General features: G+C 46.6%; 1 protein-coding gene across 1 annotated transcript; it reads right to left on the minus strand.

Annotated features, from left to right (window-relative positions):
- Positions 1–1,499: 1,499 nt before the first annotated feature.
- Positions 1,500–15,275, minus strand: Naa60 (N-alpha-acetyltransferase 60). The gene is made up of 5 exons (XM_077670982.1): positions 15,090–15,275; positions 10,853–11,069; positions 9,651–9,807; positions 8,177–8,481; positions 1,500–5,742 (listed from the first exon to the last, which is right to left on the minus strand). Exons 2-5 carry the CDS (start codon positions 11,008–11,010, stop codon positions 5,625–5,627), a joined length of 738 nt encoding a protein of 245 aa, XP_077527108.1. The 5' UTR covers positions 11,011–11,069; positions 15,090–15,275; the 3' UTR covers positions 1,500–5,624.
- Positions 15,276–15,769: the final 494 nt, after the last annotated feature.

The raw sequence follows: 15,769 nt of genomic DNA on the forward strand, positions 1-15,769 counted from the left end.
CAACGTTTTGCCAACACAAAGGTAGGGCTGACCAAATCCAAGCTATACTTGATTCTTACCTTCCTTTGATAATTGATAGTGCCATCCTCTTTGGTGGTGTCTTGATAGTTATCTTCGGCGATACTTCTGTGCTGATACCTGGTGGATAAGCTGTGCAGGGCCTTGTCATCTTGGAATTGCACCGATGAATGTAACTGTCAACCTTACTACAGAACACACAGCCCAGCGCAGAGACCCCGTTATTGCATCAGCATTCAATCAGTGCAATGGCTCTCGACCACCGGTGTGCTTATGATTCGACGTGCTACAAAGTGTCACAGAAATTTCCCCCTGCGTTCCTAGGTTTGGCCTTTGTGCTGTCTGCGCTCGTTTCCCTTATTTCCGGGCGCACCTGAGGCATTGCAGCACAAACAAAGATGGGTGCACGCAGCGTAGACAGAAGTACCACAGGTGAAAGATTGTATACGTTTTTCACGTTTTTCTCCCCTTTATCAGATTTAATGGTTATTGAAACCTGAAAAGTGCTTGCTGACAAATGCTTGCTTGCAACTGTCGGACTTATGCCACTCTTCTAAATGTGAGTGAAAAGTATTCAACATACTGTACGCTTCGTGGCAAAGCTGGCACCCACAGTGCAACTTCTGCTTGTGCTGATCACATCAAAACCCAGTGGGTTGGGATTCCGGGTTATGTGGTCAGTTGGTGTGGTGACCCTGTGCGAAGTTGGTGAAACAGACTTATACCCCTGCCACACGGCAAATCTAATGTCATTCAAAGTGAACGACAACATTAGCCGTTAATGACATACGGTTTGGCTGTGCGGGTCTACGCTGCGAAACAAATGTCACTTGTGATAGCAGTGACAGTGACAGCTAGCTCGCAAAATTGCAAAATTATAGTTCAAGTGCATCTAGGATGTGCATCTTTATACATAATAGTTTAAAAAAAATAATTCTTTTTTTAAACCAAAACGAAGAAAATCACTGTTTTAGGTGACATAAGTAGACATCACAAGCCGAGACAAGTATGCGAAAAATTCGTATCAGCGGGTGTTGGGGACGAGATTTCTTTTTAATGTACTTGTCGTTATTTAAAAAATAATATGAAGGGGAAAATATAAGTTTGCTGACAGTTTTTAGAAACAGCGTGCTTTGGTTTATTACTGAGCTTTCTTGTTTAGTGACGCGCCACTGCTGTCGAGGCTACTCATTTGACTGCTGCATGAGCTCCCGAATCTCAGTTAGCCGCTAAATGTCATTCCCCTCAAATGTCATTCGGTATTCTCGTGAAACGCTGAACCAATGACATTTGAGCAAATGTCATTTTCTCTAAATGTCATTAGATCTGCCATGTGACAGGGGTATTAGTGTCGTTCGTTGCACAGCAGGCCACAATTTCCAAGAAGTCAGTTTGCCCTAAATTTTTCAAATAAGGACCCACAAGCTGCAGATACAAAGCGGCCACATACAAACCTGGAAAGAAGTAGGTAGAGGCTGGGCCGAGGAAAACAAATGATGTGTGAAATTTATTTGCTTAAAAACAACCTCTTTGCTTGCACTCTTTGTCAGACATTAGCGGCGTGTCGCCTCCTCTCAGAGCTACCACGCATACAGCAGTACGCACAGTGTGCAACACAACCGGTATCACACAACCCATCCGGGAGAAAGAAAAAACAAAACAAAACAAGACACGATGAAAGAACGGAGGGCGGCGGAATCACTAGAAATGCACACTCGCCGCTCCGTCCGTCCATTCGCAGCAACTTGGTCACGTGATCACTTCTGCATCACAAGGCATTTGTAATAAATAATGCATCAACAACACACATATTGCACATTCATCCATGATAGAAACACACGCGACAGCAGGAATGTGTGGACCGGGGTCAAATATCGCAGGTAGCCATCATCTCTGCTTCTCTCTGTGGTAAGCTTGACATTGTAGTGAATTTCTCCATCAATTTTCCTCTGCCGAATTATTTCTGCAGCAGCTATTATGAAATTATGAACTCCCTCATCTGTTTTTTAATTCATTTTTGACCAGAGAGCATGCATGAAGAACACTTTTTTCAACACATATTTCAAGCATTCTTTTTGTGTAATAAGCATAGCTTGTCAGTAGAAGGAAAAAAAGCTAATGTGACACATCTCAATTTATTTTTCTGGACTACAGCATAAAGAACTAAGTAGAAGCAAGATTTAGGTTTACTGCCACCTAATGCAGTTTAGAGTAAGTTCTTAACAAGAAAGCACTGATTGGTCACTTGACCAAATAAATGCTCTCACAGCTGCTTGCTACAAGCAAATTATGCCTTACACTTAATTTTGTGGCAAATATCTGGTGCTGCTTTTGCTACTTTGAATGTCTTGCCTCTTTCCTAACTTTAGATAACACATGTATAAACCATTTTAAAATGCCTAACGGGATTTGAATTTAGTACAAACTCTTGCAGTTTTTCTGACCGTGCTTCCGACCGGACATTCTTTGCTTCACAATGCCTAGTGCTCAACGCCTGCAGCGTTCTAGTTCACATTTGTCAAGGCGGTACTGCATACCCTCGTCCCCAGTGCGCAACCAGCGGTGGGCATGATGGCTTGGTCGAGTGGCACTACTGTGATGTGAACGCTGCACACTCGCCACGCGAAAAAGGTCGCACTGGTGTCAAAAACCGCTTCGGCACATTTGTTTTTTGCTTGTTTGAGTACGGATGAACACTTTACTGCTAAGAACACGGCAGGAACATCAACCGTAGAACCCGCTATTCTCCCGTTAATGCGACAGCGTCATTTTCAGGTGCGTGCATGATAGGAACCGTTTTTGATTCTAACATCTGTTGTAAGCTCAGTATTGTGTGGAAGGCTGGTTGCCTCCTTGCGAGGAATTTACAATTGCATTCACTCTTACAAGGTATCAGATGGCAGCTCTCAGCAAAAAACGGGGGTTGCATTTTTTTTCAGCTCGTTGACACAAAAAGTATCACAAAAAACACTTTTTGCTTGCTGCCAGTGTGGTCAGTGATTAAATAGGCTTAAACACGTTGAGATTGCCGGCAAATGCCTTTCACACGCCGCTGCCAAAAGAATGTGTCACACGATGGCTATTTAAATGGCTGATTTTCAAAAAGCAACATTGAAAACAAACTAATGAGATACCGATAACACCATTAGTGGGGATGTACAACAGAAAATGACACAACCAATTGATGTTGCTAAAACAATGTTTGCAATATCACGATGCAATGTGGGTCACTTACAGTGATACCTAACCCACATTTAAGGCAAGATATCCACTTCTAGAAAAGCTCTCGCAAAAAATCGCTACGTCTACACATAATTGGTGCTCCAGGATGTTGTCAGCAATTCCCAAAGGCAGATACAGGTTCATGACACGTAGCAATAAAACAGCAAGGTGAAGTTGTCTCGTTTCATATTAAGAGAATGTTTTTATTCTGCATACCTAACGAAATTGGGCTATAAAAAGTTGTTTATTTTTCATCAAGTCATAAACAATTGACTCCTTTCTGTCTATATTACACCTTCACTTCATGTGCCACTCGGCTAGCTCAACAAGTTTTTTAATTCTTTTTAAATATTCATTCAATTCAATTCAATATCTTTTGGGCACTGAGAGTTCATTTTCCGCCATTTTTGTGAGGCAGGGAGGCGCCGGTGTTTTCATTATATGACTGACGAGTCGAAACTAAAAGTGAGATGTTTCTAAAACAACAACTGCTGGGTAGCAAATGGGTCTCGGATTTGCCGCTGGTAGTCCAAAAAGAACCCTGTCATCAGCCTCCACCACCTGTGATAGTGGCGAATTCGGGGTGATGAGTTGGACTACCAAAACAAATGAAAGAGTGTGGGTGAATCGAATGAGCCCAGTGACATCTCTTTCATCACTACTACTACCAGCTTGTTCCCTCCAGTGGCCAGGCCTTTGTTCGAATTTGAGTGGGCCTGTCACGTGGCATTCAATACATTCCTGTCTGCTGTGAAACAAAGCTTGAAACTGCAAGAGAAGACACTCGCTCTAATACTCTCCTACTCTAATACAAAAATGCCGCAGATATCGGGTTTCACTGCATTCATCTTGTAGCTTTGAGTGTCACAATGATATGCATGATATGCATTTGTTCAATTTAAACCATGCATTGTCGAGAATTGCTTTCCTATGGGATATGAACTCCCTCTGCACCTTAACTTGTAACAATCCCGTTACAGAAAATAACTAAGGGCGTTTTAACAGCTCCTTTTCAACAAGGCTTGAGATGTCTTTGACGTTCCTCCTACAACTGCCATCCAGTGAAGACAAAACCACTGCACAGCTCGAATTGTGATTCCTTAACCTGTGAACCATTCGTGCAACCGAACGCATGGGCAGTGTGCGGTCAAGCAAATAAAGCCACCATGTGTGTCAGAGTAACACCCCATTCACATACACTGGTACTGAAAACTCCAGAAGTGCGCTTGCCAGAAGTTGATACTCGTCAGCATTTCGTGCATTCGTGTAGTCTTAGAGGGTGGGTATGCCTTAGATGTAGTGCGAATAGTAGCTTGACAGCAAACCAAAGCCCTGTTGAGAAAACAAGATTGTGGATATGATGAAACGATGCTTTGTTGTTTGACGACCACATAATTCAGCTGCTGAAAAGGCTTATGTTCAAACAAAGTTGCTCCCGAGAAAAGTATCTAGAGTTTAAACCAACAAAACTCGACATCTGAGGTGACCTTAAGATCCCGCCTTGTTGAACATTGTCACAGACGCCGACTCACTTCAGCATGGAGCCACAAAACTGACTTGTGACACTTTGCTTTGTGTGGTGTAGGAGGCAGTGCGCACGATTGCAAAACCTGAGAAGTTTCGTCCCTGCCTTGAACATCAAAATGCTGTTTGTTTGAATTTTAAAGCTTTAATTAAAAGCAGGCACCATGCTTAACACTCACTTTCAAATGTCACGCACACAACATGATTTTGTCAAACACACCACACGCAATGGCGATCACCATCCTGAAATCACCATTTGAAAATCCCTCCAAAGTTCAGCACGGGGAGCAACAATATCACACGCACTCACACACTCTTCTCTTCACACAAAGAAGCTCCCATTTCTTTAAATATAACTAAACCTCAACAAATGCTCCAAGGCAAACAATTCCTCCAAAAAGGGGTGTCCTTTTCTGTAACAAACACCGGAAGAGAGATGAAAAGTAGTAGCTAGCGGTCGATGAAGCTGCTAGGGTATGCACGCACAACATGGAGTGTAACTAACTGGGGGGAAGCGTAAACAACACTCGAGCCGAAGCAGTCTACTTGGTCAACCGGCAGAAGCTTTGGTGGGGGAGATAAAAAAATACTGATGAGCCGGAGAAAAGTTTTGCCCCTCGTTGTCGTCACAGACGGTGACCCGCTCAGTAAAGCGGCGAATAGGATCGCCACCTTGTCCGCCGCCATCTCTCCAACGCAGTAAATGCTTGACGTGTCAGCAACACTTTTCGTTGAGGCGCCAGGCCAAGGCACGGTGCATCGTCTTCTTTGTCGGTGGTGCCTCGCAACCTCCTCTCTTCCTCGTCTGTCGTCTGAGCGGTGAACCAGTGGTGATAAGGAGACGTGTGGTGGCGCCGTAGTCACCTGTGGGAGGCGAACACCCTGGAGAAGAGCTTCCCTACCATGCGCAGCAGCTGCTTGGGCAGCGAGCACACTTCCAGCTGGGTGACCTTGCGGCTCCAGTGCTTGACGTAGTCCGTGCTGGCGGCAACATTGTCAGAGTCAAGGGCGATATTAACGCTGTCGGGAAGTGTGGAGCCGACCAAGAAAGGCTGTGGTGCCCTCTCTTGACTAGTTTCAGTATCAAACTGGCGTTGATACAGAAAGTAGTCAAGAGAGAGAGCCACAGCCCTTGAAAAAGCCTATAAAGAGACACTGGATTGAGTTTTCATTAATTTGGGGTAATTAATGCATTAATTCATAATTTTTGCCTTATTTTATGTTATCGTGTACTTATTTGCGGTCTAGCAACAGCAGTGTGCATGGCAGTGGCGCAGTGCAAAGATTACCCCCAACACTTCGCATATGGGTAACGTGTGCCTCTGAGGCCCAATGAGGTTGACATCGGCTTCGTAACGCAAGGGACCCAGGTTCGATTCCGACCAGGGGAAGCGGTTTTCTTTACGAAGCCTCTGTTTGGGGGCGTGATGCTGGATGAGCTATGACGACAAGCCGGACACCTAAAGCACTCTACACTTTAAGCGTTAGTGTTGCTTAACACTACAGTATTAAGCAACACTAATCAGGTTAACACGTTGATTTGGGCTAGTTGGTGCATACTAACGGAATCCAAAACAGCGCTAGCCACGTCCACTGATCCAATTTTGCTTAAAGGGGCACTGACACAAAAATTTTGCATCTTGTTTTTTTTGTTGCGATAAGTAGCTAGTGACCTACTTATGACCTGTAGAAACCTCATATGCTTCAGCGTGTGACGGTTGTTTAATTAGAGGCATTTTCAATGCGGCCAATCGCAGTTTCGGTTTCAGCGAGTGCCGCGAAACGATGGATTTTGTGGATTTTGTGTGAACAAAGCTGACCACGTGACCGTCGGAGGGATATCACAGAGCAGAGCCGCCGTAGCACCGTCGAATCCGCATCGACGGCAGATTCTGCGAATGCCCCCACGTACTGAACTCGTGAGGCGCTTAATTAAAAAGCGACCGTGGATGTGACGCAGGCGCTGCGAGTGCAAATGCTACCGCTGCTAAAGAACGACGCGCGACGCTCGAGACGGTGGGTGGCAAGACGCGCGCTGGGAGCAGCCGGCCGGTCTGCCTACAGGTCCGCCTGCAGATATGTTCGGCTTAGCACTGCGGCGGATATTCGAGTGCCGCTCTCGTAAGCGGTGCAGATGACAATTTTTAATGCAACCCGCCATCGCATCATTAACTCCTTTCTCATGTAAGCCACCATGGTCGGGACTTGGGGACAATTTCGTGCAGCGGTAACAAGCTATCACTCGAGCTACCTGCGCCGGCCTGGGCCACTTCGCGGCCGTGGCCGCCGCCTGCACAGCGACCGTGCGGCTAGCTCGGTGAGCTTTTCGTGCCTCCGGCGCGTTTTCGCATCCAATGGTAATAAACAGTAATAGAAACAGAGTGCCTGGAATCGCTGTAGAACTTTGGTCGCGGCCAGCTGCCCGATTAGCTGACGAAATCACGGCGCCTCCGCCGCCAACGATCGGGTCGTTCGTTCTCGAGAGCAGAAGCTCCGCCCTCCGGCCCTCCGATTGGAGCGGCGAGCCGGGCGAGCCCGCGTAAAACGCCGGTAGTGCGGAAGCGGCAAACACAAAGTAGTGACGTGTTAGGATGTTGTTTATTTATCCAATATCCTCGGGATGTCGATTGCGTGTGGTCCTCTGCTGGCTGCTCGGTTGCGTTTCGCACACTTTAAAATTGATTTTAAATATGTTCTAGGCTGTATTCGCCGCTGATATTTTGCAGATGATGTATATGTGTTCCCACCAATCTATCTCCGAAGTTATCTCGCCTTCAAAATTTTGTGTCAGTGCCCCTTTAATACTGGTGCCCAGAGGAGCGCGAAAGGTAGAGACCAAAGTGACTACGACACATCGTGCAGAGAGCTAGACACTGAACCACGCTGGCAAGTGCATTGATGAAGCCCTGAAAGTTCTTGACTAAGAATCTAAAAACGAATTTTATTTTAGAATGTGCTCTATGCCTGGCCCTAAGCAAAAATGCATACATATGTACAGCATCCTTGTCATCATGGTAAACACCAGAGGAAAGTCCTCCTCCTCCTCCTCAAGGATTAAGTTGTGGTGGGGTGATACCCCTCTCTGGCTCCCCATAAAACCTCAAGTCTGATAGTATAGTTCAAAGTTGCAGTGCCATCAACAGGGTTGGGAACCATTTTTGGTGGTGAGGGAGGGTAAATGCCCCTCCTCCCGTAATACAGTAAGAGAGAGAGAGTGAGGTTGAAAGATGTAGAGTAAAAGTTGAAAGTACGCCTGCTCCCGACTAGACTAAAGGTTAAAGAGGATATTAACGCAGTGAGCACCCCTGTTATTGCGTTTCATGCTCTTGCAAACGCCCGCCTTCGAAAAGGGGAATGAACACTGATCCTGCAACATCTTGCAGTGACAAGCAGCAGTGTCAGAAAAGGATATAGGATGGTCCAGGGCGGGTGCCCCCCGTTGATGTAGAGCACGTAGGAGTACCCGTCGCGGGGTGCCCCCCTGACGGAGTAGTAGAGGGGCAGGAAGGCGTGCGGGCGGAAGCGCCGCCGCTCGTAGAACTGCAGGGCGCTCGTGTTGGACGCCAGCACGTGCAGGTACACGGCCTTGCAGCTGCTCGCGGAGGAGCCGTCGCCCCCGCCCCCTGCCCCCGAGGAGGAGGAGGAATGCTGGGACAGGTGCGACAGCAGGCTGTCCAGCAGCAGCGTGGCTATGCCGTTGCGGCGGTACTCGCGCACCTGGGCCCGGGCGTTGCAGGAAGGAGGGAGAGGAGGGAAAGCAACTTTTAAATTAAGCCAGTACACTCATGAGTGCCTTGAAAGGGAATTCGAATGAAAACACAGTTGTAGTCCTAAGATGTGGGGCAATGCGTATGAACACTGGTGTAATACCCTGCAAGGGGCCCTCCTAAGGGAACAAGAAAAGATCAATCAATCAATCAACCTTTATTTTCGGTGCCCAGGAACAACCCTAAGGTCTTGGTGCTGGCACACCATATACAAAACATTAATGAAAGAAACGTAGAACAGCACGGCACAACACACAAAATCCTCGATATGACAGAAAAAGATACTGATGATGATAATGAGCTGGAAATCCCACCATGGTGGCACATACTCGGCGAGCGGATATTGGCAGAGGCATCAAATAAATCATTTTTAAATAATTTTAAACTGCGGTGGGCAGAGGAGCGCACAAGCTGGCGCACATGGTTATTTCATGATCTGTGGGAACGCGATGAGTTTGATAAAGCTCAACGTGTTGTTGTTGAGTCGGTGATGAGAAGTGACTGCTTGCACCTGTTTTTCTTTTTTATTTCTTTCTTTCTCCCGAAAATGCATTACACAAATGAGACTGCCTGAGTGTTTAGGAAAGGGTGAGCCAAAATGACACTGTTTGAACTGTGCTGGAATCTGAGCAATGAGATCACTACTCCAACTCACCGCAAAGTTTTCATCATGCTCGGTGATGCACAACACGCATTCATTGCAAGCTCTACCCACATACACCAGAGGTCAACACTAACCAGAATTGCGGGTGAACAGCTGACACCAAGCCACATAAGACTGCATAACCACCTTGGCTGTGGCCCACTTACAGGTGGTGCCGAGAAATGTAACCTGTACCTTCACTGCGGGATTCGCTTTTGCTGCAAAGCGCATTCTGCTCACTCGCGAAGTGTGAACAAATCTGCACAGGGTTCCAGTAACATGCAATGCAGCCAGCTTTTTTGCCAAACCACCCAGAAACGTTTGTCTGTCCACACAGTGTTTGTTTTCCTGTTGCACACCTCTGACTGTCACTATCGTTTTTAACTAGAAGAACAAATGCGAAATGCGTCTGTGTTCGCTTGAAAACAAGGGACAACACTCCTGAGTTGAACAGCATGGAGTTGAACAGCACTTACCACCCCAAGGGTGAGGATGTAGGCCACGTGTGCAGTGGGCGCGAAGTTGCCCGCTAGCAGCCCGGCATCTTCCCGGTTGCACTGCGACTGCGGCTTGCTCTCTGCGACGATGAGGCCGATGATGCGGCCGCCATACATGGCCGCCAGGGCAAAGAACCTGCGCAGCAACGCGTCACTGGGACACCGCTCCTGTTGGCGGCTGTGACGTTGGCAGTTCTCCCCTGTCCTTCTGCTAAGCATTGGGCAGTTTCGCACCTGGATGTTGTTACAAGCAGCCTCTAGCACTTGTGTGGTAAGAGTTGACCTTAGCACATCTGTCAGTAACCACAGCTGTTCTTGAACTTCTTCAGGCAATGCAATACCGACACAGACACGGGAAGAAAGTGAGACACACCACAGTGCCGTTTTATTTTTTCTTTTTTTCTGTCTGTGTTAGTCGGTATTGCACGGCGTTTCAAGACGTTTAAAAACCACTACCAGAGTTGATTCTTTTGCACGACAGCTGGGCTGGTGTAGCAAGGACAGGTTACCCGAAAGTAGCTCGAAACGGGACACAGTGCGGGCTGTTAGCAAAGAGACTGACCTCAACAGCTAAACGGGACGGACAAGTATGATCGGATAACAGCAATCTTTACAAAGCTGTACCGTCAGCCAGAGAATGCTGACAGGGCAACAGGGAGATCCTCAACTGGCCAGGAGAAAAGGACATGGCTGAAGAATCTGCTGTGACTGTACTCAAAGACAACCCAGTGGGCTGCCACCCAGGAAAGTCAACTGGGAGCGACAGGTGAGCGTGTAGCCATGATGATGATAATGATGACATGTGGTGATAACTTTTTTGTGTAGGGCGGTGCACACTCCCGTTATTACGTTCTATGCTCTTACTGATGCCTCTGAAGGGCGGGAACCCAGACCATATGCTTTACGAGGCCATCAGTCAATGGGCTTCACTGAATAAGGCTTAGTGCAAAAGACATGGACGGTGACAAGACAAGACCGGTGCTGCTTTGCACCTGTCTCCATTGTGCTAAGCCTTCTTTTTCAGTATGAACCAACTCGCCCAACACGCTTTACTGGGACTGACGCTCAACGTAGTCCAACATTTGTTGGAATTAGATGCTAACGCATTTGAAATGAGACGTCTCAAAGCAGACTGCGAGAGCAGTGTCGCAAGGTACGCAAAGGTGCAAAAAGGGGCCCACCGGGGGTTGGAGGTGATGTCGTGGTACCAGGAGTCCGGGTACTCGATGGGGAACCAGTCGGTGCAGAGCCGGCGCACCTCGGGGGCATCGTCGGGCGCCAGGAACCGGAGCTGCACACTGCTGTCGCTCGCCAGGGGCACGGCGCCCGCTCCCAGCATGCACGCGCAGGCGCCCCGCCCACCCCGCCACTGGACACCTCTGCCTCCGCCTCTTCACCCTGCCACAGTGCGCACAACAACAAGGGGAGAGAACTGGAGCCGTCTGCGAACTTGATGATGCGAAGCTCGCTAATATTTAATCGAAGGCAGAAAAAAAAAAAAGACAAGGACAAAGAGAGGGCAACAAGGATTGTCCTGCGCTGAACTTTCAACTGCTTTCATTGCGGATGAATGACAATATATCGATAACCAACCAACCAGTGGCCCATTTGCGCTTGCGTAGAAATTTCAGTTTTTTTTCAGACGAGGTTTATGATAGAGGCCTTGCTGACGCATGCCTCACCAAGTGTTGGAACTCGTTCCACAATTACACGTTAACGCCGTGTTTTGCACACCCAAATGATGGAAGTGTTTTGAAACTTTGGCAAACAGTCCTTACACTTCAAACAATGACTGGCCAAGAAGTCGTCTGCGTCTTTCCCGTCCTATGCATTTTGTACATTGTTTGTGAGCTCCCTCAGCATACCGTTGACTCTTTTTTTTTTAAATCATGTACCAACACACTCAGTTTTCCATGTAAATTGTTAATACAGTAAAACCTCGTTACAAGAGACCCTGCTACAAGAGACACCTGGTTATAAGAGACATTTGAATGAAAACGGTTTGGTCGGTTTTCCTATGTTCGCCATGTTAGCAACTCGCATACAAGGGACCTTGGTTACAAGAGACACGTTTTTCGAGTCCCTTGAGTGCCTCTTGTAATGAGGTTTTACTGTATTTACTTGCTACCCACCTCCCCGGTGAACATGCTGACTGGTCTGTGGTAGATAAATGTTCATCAATGCGGGGCCAGGCAAGCTTATCAAGAGAAAGCGTATCGTCTGAGGTGCAAAGTTTGGCCTGCAAGTGGCAGCCGTCGGTGTGCGCAACTATAGGAATGGTTCACATCACACGGATTCTAGCTTCATGCACTTTGCAGTTCGTTATTCAATCAAGTCCTAGGCCCCATCTGCCGCTGGAGGTCGCCTCGATATAACAACATCAAAGCAAACTATTTTTATGCACGAAAATTTGGTGTCAGTACTGATATTAATGCCTTGAGTGATTGGCAGAAAACAACAACATCCATGTGTCGAAATTTCACAGGACGTCAAAGATCCAGTGGCCTAAATTAATCCGTCATTGCTCAGATGTTGTTTCAGTGTGTAAAATCCTAATTTAATTTTTTTTTTGCCTTGAGGGATTAGTGTATTGACTGATTGATTGTGCCACTCTAAGCCCTGCCCACCACTCAGAAATGCTGTTTTCAAAAACAAGAAATGTTGCAATGTTATCACAGGCCTTCATTTTTATCACCGCTCATTTGCCTGTGATTAAAGGTTGCTCGGAAGTCACAATCTATGGCTCACGTTTACCCGATTATTTCAGTATCGAATAAAAACACTTCACCTATGGGGGCCTGACCCACGGTGGTCATTTTTTTGCTTATAGGTGGTGCCATCTGTCAAAGCCAAAACAAAACTTTTGACCTCCAGCAAAGCAATATTTAATGTTTCATTTCTCGGTGCAAATACGCTCTAACGTTGTTGCACTAGGTGGAGCCAAAAATAAAGGGTCCCCATGGGCCAGGTCTCAATTAGTAAAAATTGCTTTTACCAAGTGACGAGGTAAGTGCAGCCACAAATCTTGGTGCTATACAAAATGAACCACAAAATGGACCTCCGTTCAAAATATCAATGCAAGAGAACGAGTGTCTTTCAAATAGCGAAAAATTTAAAATTTTTTTTCTATCTATGCTCGTACTCTGTGTACGCTCATTATTGTGGCAGCATATATGAAAATCCGAATTGCTACATTACTGCAAATGCCAGAAACAAAGTTGCTGTTGGTAACTGTATGCCCTCTTCACAATGTAAGGAATGTTCTTTAAATTTGCATTGCTTTGTCACTCCACTAAAAATGAGCTAGACAAATGTACGAAAACAATTCATTCGATGAGAAATGGGAAAATTGAACGAGAAAATGACCGGGGCCTTTTAATGGTGGCAATCACTTGTCAAATGACAATATGTACTATATGTAGAGTTGTTCATGAGGAATAAAAATCGGGTGCTATTTTTCAAACTAATAATCAGGTAGAAATCGGGTTTCTTTGTAAAACCATTCCGAAATTCTTTTTTTTTTTCAGGTTAAATCTGCAGATGTACCGAGTTATATATCACGAGCTTCTTAACTCTAATGTGTTAAAATTGTTTGTTTCAAGCTAGCTTGTAATCGGGGTGATATCAGCGTTTTTTAGCAAATACTCTCCAAAATTTGGCGTTTGTCTGACAATGAATCGGTAATGCTGACAGTAAAAAGTATTGATAACTTCGAAGAAATGAAACTTTTTATTCACAAGGAGCTAGTCATCGCTTTTTTTAGACATCCTTGTTTACATACATATCTGCATGCACAACATGTTGGTCTCCGTTCGCGACCTGTCCGATCTTTGAATGTATCTCAGACGGGAGAAAGTTCTCTCAACATCCGTTAGCTACGCACAACAATGTCAGTGCAGCGTTTGACTGCCTGGGGTAGCAATGCCGATAGAGCCATGCCGATACTCAATGAGTTCGACAGCTGTGTTTGTGGGGCTCGCTTCCAGCAGGCACTGGTCAGCCCACGATTGTGCAGATTGCTTCTTTTAAAAGGTCCATTCAAAGAGAAATTGGGTTTAACCCAATTCTCCTGAAATATATTAGGGCTGTAAAAATTGGGTATAACCAGGTTTTACTCGAAAACAAACAACCCTATGTATATGGCGTTAAGATGAACGCTGCTGTCTGCAATATTGCATGCTGGAGTTGTCTGTTGTTCTTGTTCAGGTGTGCCTTTCATTGGCCCGCGAAAGAACATAGGCTTTGTGTAATGAAAAAATGGCCATTAGATGTAGGATAAAGTAGTATTGACCGTGTGCTACTAGTACTTCCTTCAATTTTTCGAGGCACGGCGTGATATGTTCGACACTGCTTTTTCTGGTCGTACGCTGTTACTGCGCTTTCTGGTGCATCCAAACGTCTATTCATGCAAAGATCTCCGGAATTTCCACTGCAGCTTATGCTAATTAATACAAGAATCCTGATGTTGAGATGAAAACTTAGCACAGTACTCTTCGGGCTTTCAATTACAAGCTGATACATTAACCAAACCAGATCCCTGCTTATTTTAAAAACTGAAACCCTGTCAGACGCACATGTCAATTTGTTTAATATCGTACACGATATTTTTTTAACAAATTGCAGCTAAACATCAAGGCAGCTTCGAAGCGCCCATGTTGCAGTTCAAACACTAGGAACGGTTACGCGATTGCATCTGTCAAAAGCGACCGATGCGCAATTCACTTGACTCATCCGTCAACAAGCCGTCATATAAACCAGCGTGCTCCCGTTCTGCTCGATAGTTCTTAACTTCCGCGATGACGAGCTCATCATTTGCCGCTGTCCGCCAGTACGAAGCACCCATAGAGTTTCTCAAGCTAGTGAGAAACTCTATGCGAAGCACCACAACGCAATCCAGTTAACACGCCCTGTCTCAACAAAATGTGCAGAACGCTGCCCGCAGTACAACAAGAATTCCCCTACTGCTGTATGAGCGCACAGACGCACGCAATGTAAACAAACCCCCCGAGTCTCGCAGATTTCCGAACCAAGCACGAGCACTTTCGGCCGCTATTACGACGTTAGCGGCGCGTCCTCTGAGAGGCAGAGGGCCCTCTTTATTCGTTCTTCCTGTCGGACGACGTGAGCGCAGCAATCCGTTCTTCCCGGGCCGTTCCGAAAGCTGAAGCCGTATTGATCCCGCGATATCGCGCGTATTGATCGTCGAAATCGGGTGAAACCCGAGGTCATACGCGGCCGTTATCGGGTACTGCGAATGTTTACTAATGCACGGCACCGCATGAACGATAGCGAAACAATAACGAGCGGATCAGCATTGCGCAATTGCCTATTAAATACCCCCCTCGGTGGCTCGGTCGGCAACAAGCCGTGGGTTCGGGATCGCGCAGTCAGACGAGCGATTCGCGCAGCGATACTCACTGACACTGTCGAGATAGCCGGGGCGGGCCTAGATCATAAGGCACTGAAGGCTGCGCAGGCAGGCCGACCTCGCGATCGCTTCATTAATGCGGACTTCCGAAAACAATTATCGAAGCTGGAGAGCATTCCAATTTTCACTTGGGGCCGACGGGGCGGCGCTGCTGACATCTGGCGGAACGAGTTGGACATCAAAGTGATCAAAGCATGTCAAAGCGGATGGGGTTTCGGATTTGTTTTGCGTGTATTTCCATAGTTTAACATGAACATGGCCACAGAGAATCTCGGCGTGTTATTATGAGCTAGAAATTTTTTTTATCTTGAGTTTAAGGGTGCGCATAGTTCGAAGTAAAAAAGAAGGAAAGTGGAGACGTGGAGGAGGGAGATTTGAAAGAGTATTAACTCTATGTTTGAAAGCCCCGAGTTTTCGTACTATGGGACCTATGCCCGTTGCTACGCTTTACAGTGTGCACAATGCAAATCACGGGGGAACGGCTTATCTTTTAGGCAAAGGCTGCTGCACCCCGGGGATCCTTTCCCCCGGGGTGCTCCAGCCTCGCCCGATCGGGGCTGGCTGGAGCGCCCCACGGAAGTGACGTCACCTGCTTTTTGTTATTATTTCTTGGATTTGGTCGTCGCTGTTGATCGCCAAAACTAGTACGAAGTACCATGCCGGCCGTGCA

The sequence above is a fragment of the Haemaphysalis longicornis genome, unplaced genomic scaffold (assembly GCF_048455015.1).
Source record: "Haemaphysalis longicornis isolate Haplotype H1 unplaced genomic scaffold, Haemaphysalis longicornis Haplotype H1 scaffold_5, whole genome shotgun sequence".
NCBI classification, from domain to species: domain Eukaryota; kingdom Metazoa; phylum Arthropoda; class Arachnida; order Ixodida; family Ixodidae; genus Haemaphysalis; species Haemaphysalis longicornis.

Coding starts and splice junctions, on each gene's coding strand:
- Naa60 (XM_077670982.1), bottom strand. CDS start 11,010: ATGCTGGGAGCGGGCGCCGTGCCCCTGGCGAGCGACAGCAGTGTGCAG. Junction 8,482..9,650: donor ACATCCTCACCCTTGGGGTG/GTAAGTGCTGTT, acceptor GCCCGGGCCCAG/GTGCGCGAGTACCGCCGCAA. Junction 5,743..8,176: donor CACCCGCCCTGGACCATCCT/ATATCCTTTTCT, acceptor TGCCGCCAGCAC/GGACTACGTCAAGCACTGGA.